Source organism: Pseudorca crassidens, chromosome 15 (genome assembly GCF_039906515.1).
Source record: "Pseudorca crassidens isolate mPseCra1 chromosome 15, mPseCra1.hap1, whole genome shotgun sequence".
Taxonomy (NCBI): domain Eukaryota; kingdom Metazoa; phylum Chordata; class Mammalia; order Artiodactyla; family Delphinidae; genus Pseudorca; species Pseudorca crassidens.
The window spans coordinates 13478865-13494872 of NC_090310.1; the positions used below are offsets into that span (position 1 = coordinate 13478865).

At 43.1% G+C, this 16008-nt stretch overlaps 1 protein-coding gene across 1 annotated transcript in view; it reads left to right on the forward strand.

Moving 5' to 3' along the window:
* Window positions 1–16008, forward strand: part of GALNT17 (polypeptide N-acetylgalactosaminyltransferase 17) — a 448716-nt gene that overhangs the window by 411215 nt on the left and 21493 nt on the right. Inside the window, exons 7-8 of the mRNA XM_067705964.1 lie at window positions 7451–7636; window positions 10090–10227. Coding sequence (XP_067562065.1) covers window positions 7451–7636; window positions 10090–10227 — 324 coding nt within the window. The remainder of the gene's footprint in view (window positions 1–7450; window positions 7637–10089; window positions 10228–16008) is intronic.

Below are 16008 nucleotides of genomic sequence, written 5' to 3' on the forward strand. Positions count from 1 at the left end.
CCCTTGGGATCCAAACTTTGGAACTTGAGTGAGGGGTTCTCACGTTTCTATCCCCAGTGACAAGGGAGAGTGGGGCTCCCTCTGGCCCCCACTGGGGAAGAAAGAAGAGTTAGCTAAGCAGCTGGGTTCTCCCCAAGGCATGTCTCAGGCAGCCTGTGTCCTAAGGAATGGGATGGGAGGTCCTTATTAGCCGATGGCCAGTGGGTAGATGGGCTGTTTCATCTGGTGGCACTACGGAGGGCTCATCCGTCCTGGCCTCTCATTAGTTCTAGTCCAAAACTGCAGGCAACCCCGAAGCCACAGTCCCCTTCTGCAGATTTCTGGGAGAGGTAATTGTCAAGGTCTTTTAGTTAACCCTGACCAAGTCAGTTTCAGTGAGGGAACTCGGGCGCTAGAGAAAGCGATCACAACCTTCGAGGGCCTTTTGAACCGTGGCGGCGGGATACTCTTTGAAGCATGCGGCCATTCCAGTCTTCTTCCAGATCACTGTACACAATCTCAGAGCTCTGGCCCTTTGGGGTTAAAGACAGAACTGAATCTATATTAAAGAAGATGTGGTATACATCTACAATAGAATACTACTTGGCCATAATAAAAAAGAATAAAATCATGCCATTTGCAGCAACATGGATGGACCTAGAGAGTATCATACTAAGTGAAGTAAGTCAGACAGAGAAAGACAAATACCATGTGATATCACTTATATGTGAAATCTGAAATATGATACAAATGAACTTATTTTCAAAACAGAAACAGACTCACAAACCTAGAAAACAAACTTACGTTAAGCAAATGGGAAAGGGGGTGGGGGAGGGATCAATTAGGAGTATGGGATTAGCAGATACAAACTACTCTGTATAAAATAGATAAACAAGGACATACTCTATAGCACAGGGAACTATATTCAATATCCTGTAAAAAACCGTAATGGAAATAATACGAAAAAGAATATATACATACATATACACATATATATACATTTTGCTGTACACCAGAAACTAACACAACATTGTAAATCAGCTATACTTCAACAAAAACTAAAAATTAAAAAAAAAAAAAAAACTGAATCGAATTCACTTTCCTCTGTGGTTGAGATCGTTCATCCACAATGGCGCCCTACCAACTCCTCTTTAATCCTAGGCAAAATGCAGACTGAGTGAGAGTAGAGCATGGTTGCATACGTGGGGAGATGAATGCAGTGTTATCACCGCCCCCCCTTCTGGCTGCTTCCACCCCAAGGTTCTAGAGTGGTCCTCAACACTTTCCTGGAATTCCAGTTTTAAACTCTGAGGAAAGAACAAAGGCTATGAGTAGGATTCATGTCTCAGTTATCTTTGCATCCCTGGCAACATTTAGCTCTGAGCTCTGGTCTTAGTGAACACGTATGCAGCATTGAATTGAACGACTAAGCGAAGTGAAAGGCATCAGGCTGGGTGTTGGGGATGCAAAGATGGGTGAAATGCTTGACATCTCCTTAGTCGGAGCTGCTTTTTCAAGAAGGGATGGTCCAGAGGAAGGAGTCTGTAAACAGGGCAGAGATGGCGGGGCAGAGACAGCAGCCAGCGAAAGCCAACGTGGGGCCGTCTAAGGAGAGGGAAAGAGAGGTGGGCAAGGGAGGGGGAAAGACGGGGCCAAGCTGACCCAAAAGCGCCAGATTAAGGCTGCTTTGAGCTATTCTTCTAACATAGAAGCCCAGCCCTCTCTGACCATATCATACCAGCAGGCTGGATAGTAAGACCGGCGAAAACTTTAAATCAGTGAGCATAAACCTGATTTATTTGCTCCCACCCCCTCCCCTTATTATTCTTTTACGTGCATAAGCAACAGCAGCTAACATCAAAAGAAAAGGAGAAAAAGCCCCACCAACACCCTTTTCATGCTCCATCAATCAAGCTCCTCTCAGTACGCGTTTCTTTTCTCCCCTGAATCATGTGGACTTTGCCAAGCTTCGTTTTAATTCCTCATCTTGCATTAAGAGAAATGACCTGTGGGGGAGGCGGAATCCCGCGGGAAGCAGAGAATGGAGGAGGGCTGGCTGCGCCTCAAAGAAATCTATGTGGTCAACGTTTGTGTACATCTTTATGAAGATGTCCTTGCGGCACCTGTGAACATATAGCCGTTTTAAGACATGGGGGGGTTGAGGAAGATGGGGGAAGAGTAAGATGCGGAGATCACCTTCCTCCCCACAGATACATCAGAAATACATTTACACGTGGAACAACTCCTACAGAACACCTACTGAACGCTGGCAGAAGACCTCAGACCTCCCAAGAGCCGTGTGGATGAAAGGCTCTTGGTGCTCCAGCCAGGAGTCAGGGCTGTGCCTCTGAGGTGGGAAAGCCGAGTTCAGGACACTGGTCCACAAGAGACCTCCCAGCTCCACGTAATATGAAACGGCGAAAATCTCCCAGAGATCTCCATCTCAACACCAAGACCCAGCTCCACTCAACGACCAGCAAGCTACAGTGCTGGACACCCTATGCCAAACAACTAGCAAGACAGGAACACAGCCCCACCCATTAGCAGAGAGGCCTAAAATCATAATAAGGCCTCAGACACCCCAAAGCACACCACCGGACATGGACCTGCCCACCAGAAAGACAAGAGCCAGCCTCATCCACCAGAACACAGGCACTAGTCCCCTCCACCAGGAAGCCTACACAGCCCACTGAACCAACCTTAGCCACTGGGGGCAGGCACCAAAAACAACGGGAACTATGAACCTGCAGCCTGCAAAAAGGAGACCCCAAACACAGTAAGATAAGCAAAATGAGAAGACAGAGAAACACACAGCAGGTGAAGGAGCAAGGTAAAAACCCACCAGACCTAACAAATGAAGAGGAAGTAGTCAGTCTACCTGAAAAAGAGTTCAGAGTAATGATAGCAAAGATGATCCAAAATCTTGGAAATAGAATAGAGAAAATGCAAGAGAAATGACTTGCATCGACTGGCAGTAGGATCCAGGTATTTAGGGCTTCTCGCCGCTGCGGTGTTTAAATTGAGGTATGTTTTGAGGTCCACTTTGGTAAATCCTATTACTGAGAAACAGTAATAAATAAAGAAGAGTTTGAAATTGACTTTTTGGAAAAGGACTTGAGGAGGAAAGCCATTATGTGCCCATCCAGTGTAGTGGAGAAACTGCGCACGTAGACTGGGAAACGCCAGCGTACTGTCCCCAGGATGGCAGAGGGGAGCGCTGAGGGGCTGGTGTGAGTCCTCGCCTCTGGGAAGCGGGTTACCAGGGAGTCCCGAAACAGATTGGGAGGACGGAAGTAACAAATAAAATACTCTCTTAGCCAGCGATCTGTGTTGTCTTGAACAGATTTTGCCAGCCGGCAAAAGGCTAAAATTTGCTTGCCCTTAGATTACCGAATGGGGTTATTTACATAATTTCTGCACTAAGCATTCCTTCAGTGTTGCTTTTAACATTGTAAATGGGTTTAAGTGGTTTCCAAAGTGACTTCACATCTGATACCGGGAAGAATTCCTGTCTCTGGGGAGGCAACATCGAGAGACCAGCTCCAGAGCATTAGGGCTTCCCTCCCTAAGAGAGAGGATGGGAGGGGTCCCCAGGACAGGGCTTCCAGGTTCTCTGGGGTCAGATACTAGCTCAGGCCTTGAAAGGAGCACATGCAAGTAAGGACCCTGGAGGTGAAGGTCGGGGGCTCCCTTTCTGTGCAGGGATGGATTATAGGGGCTGCAGGGGCCTGTGGGGCCCTAGAACCTTCATGATCCAGAACACCAGGATGTGGTCACAGGAACCACATTGGTTTATTTACCTCTGTGTCCTTTGACTCCCCTCCCCCACTTTTTTTAGGGGTAAACTTTTTTCTCTCCTATATTTCAAATCTACATGACAAAATCTAGAGAAACATATGTTTTCTTCTCTCCTGAGAGATGTCAGTGAAATCTCCTGTTACTTCAGGTATCTGTCCCTTTGAGTTGGGAAGAAAGCTTGCTAAAAACAGACTGGAGGCCTTCACAGAGAAGCCTGCCACTTTCTGGCTGGCTGACCTGTCAACTGTCTGCCATTCTCCCATTGGAGTCCTGAGATTCCTCATTCTCACGTGGAGAAAAGCCAAACATAGCTTGTGAAAAGCAGCATCGTGAAAGACATCAGAGTAGGACTTCCAGGTAGCCTGGGGGGTGCAGGGCTGCCTTGCTAGGTTTGGCTGAGACACCGGGATGGAGAGCCTGGGGCACCTCGGGGGAGAGGGAGAAAGTGACTTGTTTAATGTCATACAGCTGGTCTTTGGAGGACGTTGAACAAGAATATTGACCTCTGCTGCGGTTCATTCCTCTGCACCTCACAGCCCTCTCCACGCCAGCTCTATACAGAGCCCGGGGGACAGACCGCCCATAAGGAATGATTTGAAAGGTCTTGCACACTGACATCCAAAAAGATGATGAAGACTGAGGCAAGAGAAAGAGAAATGACACTGGAAGGCAACTTCATTTTCACCCTAAGGCCTCAGCTCATGATAAAAAGACAAACAACCCATTTAAAAAGTGGGCAGGGGATCTGAATAGACATTCCTCCAAAGACAGACAAATGACCAGTAAGCGCATGAAAAGGTACTCAACATCATTAGCCATGAGGGAAATGCAAGTCAAAACCATAATGCGATACTACTTCACACCCACTAGGATGGATATAATCAAAAAGATGGACAAGAACAAGGGTTAGCGGGGATGGGGAGAATTTAGAACCCTCATGACACTGCTGGTGGGAATGTAAAATGGTGCAGCTGCTTTGGAGAAGTCTAGCAATTCATCAAAGGTTAAACATAGAGTTACCCTATGACCCAGCAATTCCACTCCTAGGGTATGTACCCAAAGGAAATGATAACGTATATCCAGATAAAAACTTGCATATGAATGTTCATAGCAGGGTTATTTGCAATAGCCAAAATGGAAACAACCCAAGTGTCCATCAACTGACACATGTATAAACAAAATGTAGGACACCCATACACTGGAATCGTATTCTACTATAAAAAGGAATGCAATAATGATATTTGTTACAACATGGGTAAAGCTTGAAAACATGATGCTAAGTGAAAGAAGTCAACCATCTGAGATCCTCACCAAGCTCTGCTTTGCTTTTTCCAGTCCGCCGGAGCCTCCCCAAACTGGAATCCATCCCTTGAATCTTCTTTTCCCCATCTCTCTGTGTATTTATTTATTTATCTATTTTTGTCACAGCTTTGTTGAGATAGTCACATACTACTATCGCTTGCCCATTTAATGTGTGCAACTCAATGGTTTTTAGTATATCCAGGAGTTGTGCAGTATTCACCACTATCGATATGAGAACGTTTTCATCACCCTAAAAAGAAACCCATACCCGCTAGCAGTCACTCTGTTCCTCTGACCCCACCCTCAGCCTTAGGCAACCATCAGCTTACTTTCTGTCTCTATGGATTTTCTTTTACTGGACATTTCATATAAATGGAATCAAATAACATACAGTCCTTTGTGACCGGCCTCTTTCACTTACGTAAGTTGTCAGGGTTCATTCGGGCTGTAGCGTGTGTCTGTGTTTTGTTTTTATTGCTAAATAATATCGTATGGATATATCATATTTTGTTTATCAGTTGATGAACCTTTGCCTAATCCTAGATCATGAACTTGACTCTTGCGTTTTCTTCTAAGTGTTCTATAGTTTTGGCTCTTACATTTAGGTTTTTGATCTGTTTTGAGTTAATTTTTGTATATGTTGTGAGGTAGTGGTCCAAATTCATTGTTTTGCATGTTGCCCCAGAAGTTGAAGTCCTCCAAATTTGTTCTCTTCAAGGTTATTTTGGGTCCCTTGTATTTCTATATGAAATTTAGGATCAGTTAATTTCTGCAAAGAAGCCTTTGGGGTTTTGATAAGAATTGTGTTGAATTTTAAATCAATTTGGGAAGTATTGCTAACATAACAGTATTAAATCTTCTAATCTGTGAACATGAGATGTCTTTCTGTTCATTCTCAGAATCCTGAAACTGTCTAGGGCCGCGTACCCATGGAACTCTGTGGGTTTGTATGTTGCCCACTCCTGGAAATTCAGCCACCTTCTTTTACCCTGTAAGGTCTCTTGCCTCTATTCCCCCATAGGCCTTTTGCCATATTTTGCTTCCCTGACTTGGCTTCCTTCCACTGCCAACAGCTGAGTCTGCCCCAGTTCATGGGGGCATCTAGTTGTCAGGTCACAAATCAAACTAGTCTGGATCACCTGCTGTCTACCAATCTCATAGCTCACATTCTCCTCCTTGAAGAAACAGGCAAGGTGAAGATTCTTGGTTATGAGGAGAATTTTCCATCTGTATTATTTCCTTGTGGTGCAGCCAGAGTTGGGAAATAGAAACAGAAGATCGCACACACACACACACACACACACACACACACACACACACACAAATTTGCCACTACATTCCATCAATAAAGGCCCAGGGGAGGTGGGCAAACACTCGAGAGGGTCCCAGTATCCTCGAGGAGGGAGTTTGGGAAACTGAAGGTAGAAAGTCTTGAAGTGACCTAGGTTGGGATGAGCATACATGGTCTGTGCTGACCTGAGTTAGCTCACCGGCACACTCTCATTTACAGAGAGTGTACAGGACTGTCTCATGGGTCCCTGAAACCTCTCTGTGTCTTCTTCCTCTTCTCCTCACCAGTACCAGGAATTCATTTTCACAAATCAGTCCTTCCTGACCATCAGAAATGCTTTGATTGTCCTGCTTGGGACTGAGAGAAGCTGGGTGGTCCTGTTTTCCTCTGGGAACAGGGCCTTTTGAGCCTGGAAGCCTACCGTGCTCCTGCAAGAGGATGGCAAGTTGTCACTTCCTTGGGCTTTTGCATCCTTAGAGGCAATTAACATTTCAGCCTTCCACTTAAATATTCTAGCAACAAGTGCAACCTGTACATGATGGCATTGGGGTGGATGCTTCCAGAAGGCCCGGCGTCTGTGCTCTTAGGACTCCAAAACACAGCATATTAGTAAATGGAGAATTAAACCGTTGTACACTTTGTGCTGATACGAATAAAGATATTCTGTTTTTTTAGTTTGAATTTGCCATTATAGCTCCGTAGGGCCCAGCTTCAGCCAGATGGGAAATAAAACTTTCACAGGTGACAATTGTGCACCACTGAGAACTTAAGAAAACCCATGCGTCACCAGGAGCACATCACATGTATTGGCGTTTCTTAGGAAGAGCTGCATTTTAATATCCTGAGCTGCTGTATCTATGAAAAGCTCCCCAAAACCATCTTTTCTACCAGTTTTAGTCAGGTGAGGTTAGGTTATGCTGCAGTAACAAACCAACCCTGAAAGCTCAGTGGCTTTATATGTGAAAACACATTTCTCACTCAGGCTGTCTCCTGAACCATTGCTTTCGGGCCTGGGGGAGGGAGCAGTGGCCTCTGGGAATTTCTCTGTCAGGCTGATGAAGTCCTTGCCCCCCTCCCCAGGTGTGGCTGTGCGGGGGCAGCATGGAGGTCCTGCCTTGCTCACGGGTGGCCCACATCGAGCGGAAGAAGAAGCCATACAACAGCAACATTGGCTTCTACACCAAGAGGAACGCTCTCCGGGTTGCCGAGGTCTGGATGGACGATTACAAGTCTCATGTGTACATAGCGTGGAATCTGCCACTGGAGGTAGGACCGAATAGCCCTCCCCATCACCCTAGAACACTGACATTATGTTTGATGGGTCACTGATCCCTTTACTAAGCCAATGGTTCCTCCCCAGAAAGAGGCTCACCCTTGCAAAATTATAAGTGTACTCTGAGGTGGCTTACAGACCTCCAGGTTTTAGAACCCCTGCTTTACATGGGGATCAGCACCATGGAAATCTCTAGATCCATTTACAGAGATTAGCGGGGTCTCACCGTGTTAATTCTGGTCTCATATTAATCTTGACACCCTGCTTCTGAATGTACACCATGTCCAGAAGATCCTTGCCCAACGTTTCTGGCACCAGACCCTGCCGTCTGCTCTCACAGTGTGCCCTCCCGTGGAGCTCCAGCTGCCCCGTGACGTATGTCCCTGCTGTATGCTGGATCCCTGTTTACATGGCTCTTCGGTTCTCTTCCATATTCTACCCAGAATATAATCTCGGAAAATCCCCATGTTACTACAGCCCCACAGGAGTATTGCATGGCGGTTGTGCTCTGGCTTGGTTGGGATCCCAGCCCTGCCATTTACGGTTATGACATCCTGAACAAATCTGCTTATCATCTCTGTATCTTAGGTTCCTCAGCTATAAAATGGGGCAAATAGCAGGTCCTCCTTCCTAGGTTGATTGTGAGAACTAAATCAGAAGTACTTACTCTAAGTACTAAGTACTAACGTACTAAAACTAAGTACATGTGATGTACTTAAAACAGTGCCTGGCACAGGATATGGAATGTTGGCAAGCATTTCCGTCCTCCAGTGCACAGCGGGGTGACCTATACCCTCAGCCACAGTTGGGTTTATCTGTTCAGCCAGAGCACCTGTAGGTGTCCGAGCTGTGGCATTGTTCCCACTGAGAAGTGGCAGCCCCTGCGTTTCAGGAGGCTGGAGCCCAGGACAGCAGAAATGCAGTTGAATATGTGCGGGTTTGTGGATAAAGAGGCTAAAAGTGAAGCATTTTTATATCATTGTTGTTACAATTATTGAAATCATGTTCTAAAGCACTGAAAACCCCCTTATGGCCATGCAGCACTTTATAGCTGTTAAACTAGAAATGATTTTCCACATTATTATATAAAAATAGGCAGCCTTTCTTGAGCTCCTTACACTCTCCCAGGTACTCGCTGAGTTTCTTATTTGCAATATTTCATTTAGCCCTCATAACAACCTCATGACAGAGGAACTGCCTGCCCTGGTGTTCTCATCTGTAAACCAGAGATTGTTAACCCTGGTCTCATAGGGCTCCTGGAAGGATAAAAATGAGGCTTAAAACAGAGCATAACAAATAGTAAGTGCTCAATAAATGCTAGCTTGATATGAACCCACTGTGATGTCCATTTTACAGATGAGTAAAGTGCAGCTCTGGCAAGTTAAATTGACTTGCTTAAGGTCCTACACCCAGCACATGGCAGGGCAAGGATGTGAACTGGCATCTTCACTCAACTCTGCCCACAGCCCTGTGACATCAGTGGAACAGACGTTGTCATTTCTCTTGTTTGCAGTTGAGAGTTGTGATCTAGGATGGGCGTGTGACTTGGGGTCCGAAGAAGTGAGGGCTGCCAACCCTATTTCAGTGCTTCTCCATCATTACAAACCACCTCGGTCCCTAATGCCAGTGTTCCCTACCAGGCTTTTCATAAATGACCATCCTCGTTAATCACGCTAAGGATATTAAAACAAAGAGTTAAATATCACTGCCCAGGTTTGCCTTTGGATATTAATGTTTGACATTTAAAGGGACTTTTCTTTAAAAAAAAAAAAAATCACTGTTTAGCTGCTGAAGAAGAAATCTTAATGAAATCATTTAAACATTTCTCCTGCTCCAAGATGATGCTTGGCTGTCCGCCATGGAGGAGCGCGTATCCTGTCTGCACTGGGTCACAGCCATCCTGTGGCTGACTCTGGAATCGTATTTCAGCTACTTTATTTTCCCCTGTCAGCACACAGCAGCACATTACAGGTTCACTTCTGTAAAAGCAGAGTGAATTATTCATTAGAGCATCATTACAAGCTTTGCAGTGGAAAATTATTTTCACATCTGCATATAATGAACTTCGCAAAGAGCCAGCAAAGGGGGGAAATTACACGTGTACGGAAAAGAAAGATGGGAGGAGGTTATAGATGTTTATTTTCTCATCTTAATCAAATAATTCCTCTAATAATTGGGTCCTGAGAGTCACTGAAGAAATGGCAGAGATGGAGATGGGGCCTAGGTTGTCAATATCAGTGTGTCGCGGGATCCCTTTCATGATGGTAAGGTCGGCTGACTTTGGGGGTTGCGTGCTGTGCTCGGGGGACAGTATTGTCTAGCTCGGGGCTAGATGATCAAGTAAGGGCTTCAGATTTCTCTCCGACGGTTTCCCCAAAGGTGATGCTGCCTGTCCTCCACTCTGGCCAGCGCCCCCTGGTCACTAATGCCCTTTGCTTACTTTCAGAATCCAGGAATTGACATAGGCGATGTCTCCGAAAGAAAAGCCTTAAGGAAAAGTTTAAAGTGTAAGAATTTCCAGTGGTACCTGGACCACGTCTACCCAGAAATGAGAAGATACAATAACACCATTGCCTACGGGGAGGTAATTAAGACCACGCATGCTCTCGGCTTGGGTGGCTGTGCGGTGGGCTGTGGATTGCTTTGCTGGGGGAAAACAGGGAACAGGGACTTTCGCTCATTCATTCATTCAATGATTAGTTTTTGGAGGTGCAGGCTTTGACAGCAAGGCTCTCACCGGCTGGTGGGGGGATACATGTAATCAGTGGGGGCGTGGGCGGTGTGGAGTGTGGAGTGGACCATGAGTTCTGTTTAGGACATTCTGAGGTCCCCTGGGACCTGTAGGACATTCTGTGGAGTGTGGAGTGGACCATGAGTTCTGTTTAGGACATTCTGAGGTCCCCTGGGACATGTACCTGGGACATTGAGCAGGAAGTTGGGTGTAAAGAGAGGCGGGGACTGGACCTGTCTGTCCACTGCCCAGTGCCGTGGGCCGGAGCCACTTAACTGCCAAAGAAAGGGTACGGCTGCTCTTCTCAGATTTTCTATGATGTCACCTTTCTGAATATTGAAACAGATTGACTTTTCTCTTAGTACAAATGCCATAAACCTGCATTTTAGAAAAGTTTGAAAATAGCGATCATAGCAATGAACACTTAACAATGTGCCGGTACTGTTCTAAGTGCTTTTCACGTATGTGTTCAGTCACCCTCACTTTACTAGGCAGTAGTGTTATTTCCATTTTATTGATAGGAACGCTGAGAGTTAGAGACATGAAATACGTTATCTAAGGTCTCACAGCTTGTAAGTCATGAAGCCAGGATTAGACGTAAGCGTTCTAATTCCAAAGATAAAGTACATTTGGATGTACCGTCTGCTTTACTGTGTGTGTGTGTATTTCTTTTTACTAAAAATATAGTTTTTATATACATACATATACTTTTTATATACACCTCTCTATGGATATAGATATGGGTATAGATGTATATAGATATTTGAAACTAAAACCAGGCTGTCCACAATGCCTAATAATTTGAAATGTTACTAATAATAGAGAGTATTTTCCTGTGTTAAGCCTTTTTCTGCAACATTATTAATGGCTGTATAAAATGGTACCTTTTGTGTATGCTGTGTTTTGCTTGAAAACATAGACATTTCTGTTGTTTCCTTTTTTTAAGACAATATTCTAAGCAGCACTGCTGAGAACATGCATGTGTATAAGCACTTGGGCATCTTCCCTGTTACATCCCTGTGTGTTTGGATGAGGAATCGGCGGCACAGATTCTGGTCAGGGCTCCGGGAGCCCGGTGCTCTGGACCCACCAGAGATAGCCCACCACTTCTGGCATTCGGATTTCTTCCCAGGGCTCCCTGGAACTCCCCGTGACAATCAGGCTGAAGCTAGGAAGACTGTCATGGACTTAGAGTGTTTCCTTTTCTACAACTGTGAATTTTTCTGTTTTATGCGAGAAGCCTTTTGTAGGGAGTACATCAGCCCCAGGTTAAATCATCAAGGTGCAGGCGAAGTGTCCCTGTGGGGCTGGAGTCTGGATGGGGAGCTTGCTTCTTGCAGGGGCAGTGAGTGTAGTGGTTAAGGACTCGTGAAGATTCTGGAGCCAGCCTGCTGGATTCAAGTCCGAGTGGCTCCTTTCAGCGTCTGTCCCCTCATCTGTAAAATGGGGAAGTGAAAGTACCTACTGCGTGGGGTTTTTGGGAAGATGAAACAAGCCGCCATATATAGAGTTCTTAGACCAGTACCTGGTACGTCCTACTACTTATTAATAGGTCCACATGTTTCTCTTTGTTTTTGGTTTTCAAAGATCAACTATAAAGGAGGCATCGAAAAATAGTGGGCAGTAAGTGGATTATTTGTAAGACAATTGGGTAAATTGCCCAGCTCTTTGGAAAAGAGAACAACTTAGATTTTTACAGCATATCATATCCCCAAGTATATTTCAGAAGGACTGTAGCATTAAATGAAAGAAAAGAAGCCATGATCGAACCATCCGGAAATAGATATGAATCTGAACTGTGGGGACGGGCTCTCTAAGAGTGAAAGCTATGGAAGAAAATGCAGAGAAAAATGATATTTGATATGAGCTCATAAATATTAAAATAATCTATATATCAACTGAATGGAGAAATAATATTCCAAGGTGGAAATCTGTATGTCATAAATACTATAGATGAGTGGATAATACCATTAATGTATAATGAATTCTGTGAACTGATTTAAGTAAAAATTTTCATTTAAATAAGAAAATAAAACATCCCCAAAGAAAAATAGACAAAGTACAAGAGAACATACAAGTGGATGAAATTTTTATATTTATTTCATAATCAAAGAAATTAAAATTTAAAATACACTGAGGTAGCTTTTTTCCTTCTACCAAATGAACAAAGGTTCAATTTTGGACTATATGTTGGTACTTTGCCAGTGAGATCTTAGTAATATGGAAAAGCACAGGTCCTCTGGTGAGAGTGCAAATTGAAACAAGCTTTTTAAAAAATGGTTTGAACCACCTGTATTAAAAGGCTTAATGATAGTCATACTTTCCTCTCCACTCTTATCCCAAGCAAATAATCTGAAATGAGGACAAAGATTTGCGAGTAAAATTGTTCACCTTGGGGATTTATTTTTTCCTTGATCAAAAATTTGAATTTAACTTGAAGGTTAGTTAAATATACTATATTAATAGTTTGCAGTAGTTTGCAGCCAGTTCAAAAGGTGTATACAAAAGTTTAATGATGTGAGAAAAATATTGATAATATAAGACTTAAGAGGAAAAAGTCAGGATTATAAAATTAGATTAGCTACCATTTTAGATCGGAAGTAAGCAAGAGAATAGTATTGGGAGGTAAAACTTCTACGTAGCGGGACAGACAGTTCTTATGCGGAACTGTTTATCATGTTTTCCCAAGTGTCACTAATGTTTATGTGATGATTTTATAAATGAAGAAAAATACCTTTGCAAAGAGAAAGAATAAAAATGAGAAAATGCCAGAAGTCCAGGGCACAGTTCCCCAGGCTGTGGACTGCACAACTCCAGGGCCTGCCCTTCACATGAAGCACAGTGGAAATGACAGCTGTGGAGCTGAAGGGTGGAGTGGCCTTGGAGATAACATAGAGATCATAATCTGATTTTTGGAAGGGGGAAGCCTTTTGTTTTTGCAAATTTTCCTATCTTTTTAAAGTAATAAATTCAATACATACGTTACATAGAAAACAAAAAGATAAAACTTACGTCAAATCCCAATTCCCGGGACTTCCCCCGTGGCGCAGTGGTTAAGAATCCGCCTGCCAATGAAGGGGACACGGGTTCGAGCCCTGGTGTGGGAAGATCCCACATGCCACAGAGCAACTAAGCCTGTGCGCCACAACTATTGACCCTGCACTCTAGAGCCCACGAACCACAACTGCTGAGCCCGTGTGCCACAACTACTGAAGCCTGCGCGCCTAGAGCCCATGCTCCGCAACAAGAGAAGCCACCGCAATGAGAAGTCTGCGCACAGCACCGAAGACCCAAGGCAGCCAAAAATAAATAAATTAATTAATTATTTTTTTAAAAATCTCAATTCCCAGCTATGATCGATGTTAACACGTTAGGGCATTGGTTTCTCTTACTCCTTCTCTGCTTGCTGAGCTCACCATATACTGAAATATATTTCAGGTGGACTCTAGTATTAAATGGAAAAAACCAAACTGAATCAAATTCGGTTTGGTAACAAAATCTAGCATTATTTAGACAACTCTGTTTTTAACACTCCTGTGGGTTCTTTTCACCACACCCAGACCCCAGAGCAGTGGGAAAAAGAGGAAGGCAGAGTGAATATCACACTATATGAGTACTTTCTGGCCTTTGTTTTTCGTGTACAATTCTGTTTGGGAGTTTTTCCCCAGGCCAGTGAGGATTTCTGGTTTTAATGCTCCTTGTTCTTTCTTCATTTTTTAGCTAGCTTGTTTGGGGGCTTTTAAAAAGCTTTCTCATCATGTGCACTGTATATGCCCTGTTCTTATAATTACATTTTGGTAACCTCTAATTTATTTTTTAAATTAATCTCTGAGCCTCCAAAATGAAGGGTCAAGTGGTAAGTAATACAAGAACTTTTACCGACCTCTTCATCGGTTGATGTGAATTTTCAGTCTTTTGTTAACATTATGTGGAATGTTAAAACTCAAACATTATTATACTTTATTTGCACTTTATACCTTCTTGAAGAATAACTTTTTAGTCAAATGCAGTTCCGTGACAGAATTTACCATTATTCAGACAATTGTATTTTAATGCTCACTGCTACTAGTTCTTTCTGCCACACCAGACCCCAGCACAGAGGCAAAGGGAGACAGACACCTCTGAGCAGGTGTCAGCCCCTGGTGTTTCTGCCTCACCCTACAAGCAGTGTTGGGGCCTACACCCACTTAGATAATAAGTCTTTCTTCCTTGAGTTGTACATTTTTATTCTGCTCTATTAGCTGGAATGTCTTAAATTAATTTTTAAAGAAAGATATGCAGGGAGGGATAAAGTAGGAGTTGGGGATTTGCAGATACTAACTACTACATATAGAGTAAACAGCAAGGTCCTACTGTATAACACAGAGAACTATGTTCAATATCTTGTAATAAACTATAAAGGGAAAGAATATGAAAAAGAATATATATATAAATACATATAGAGAAGATACACACACACACGCGCACACACACACATATATAACTGAATCACTTTGCTGTACGCCAGAAACTAACACAACATTGTAAATTAACTATACTTCAATAAAAAGAAAAAAATTTTTAAATATATGCAAATACTTTATGTCCTGACTCTTACATGTGTAAGATATTGCCTTTCCAATGCAAAAGCACTTCGGTGTGTACGGAAACATTAGCCACCAACTCTTCTGTTCCAAATTCTGTGCTAGGCTCACACTGAAAAGCCTTTGCTCCCTAGTTCACTTTTGCTCATCTTTTCTTTTTCTTTTAGCATTATTTATATGAAATATGACACACATACAATATGCATACACGAAACATGTGCAACATAATAATACAAAGCAAAAGTCCATGTAGCCGTCCCCTGGGTGGAAAACAGAACATTGCCAGCATCTCTTCCACTTATCCTCTTTAACGTTTAGCTCAGGTGTCATCTCCCCTTAGTCTCTGAAGCCTTCAGACGGAGTGAAGGCAGGCTCCTTGCTGCCCTGGCATAATTCAGTCATTGTACTAGCTCTTCCTGTGTCTTTCTCTCTCTCCAGACCATGCTTCAGAGCAGGGACTCTTTTTTTTTTTATCTTTGTGCTCGTTCCACTTAGCACAGTACCAGGCCCTCAATAAATATTTATTAAGTTACTGAATGAGAGATGTGCTTGCATAAACATTAGAAACACAATTTAAAAGCCTGGCTTTCTGAAATCATTATATGGAACACATAGGCCACAAAAACATTAATATCCTTAATATGTAAAGAGCTCTTACAAATCTATAATGAAACCACTTGAGATCCCAATGGGAAAATACATAGGTAATTCTCAAAAAGGGAATAATTGCTAAACATGAAGCATTCCAATTTACTATTCAGTATAAATTTATAAAAACAGGATATCTTTTGTCTGCTCTCAAACAGTAATATTTTTTATTAATTTTTATCACCTCTAATTTTTATTTTACACTTAGTTTAAATGCTTTGTTAGACTTCAGTAGACATTTTTACCATATTGCTCTTATGTATACATAAAAAGAAAAATAAAACCAAAATACATTGGTAAAGGTATTTCTAAAATTTCATCACTTTCAAAAATCTAACTCTTCTGAATTACTTTTTGACTCAGAAGTTGTGGGCTTTTCCATGTAATTAATCTTTGCACCATC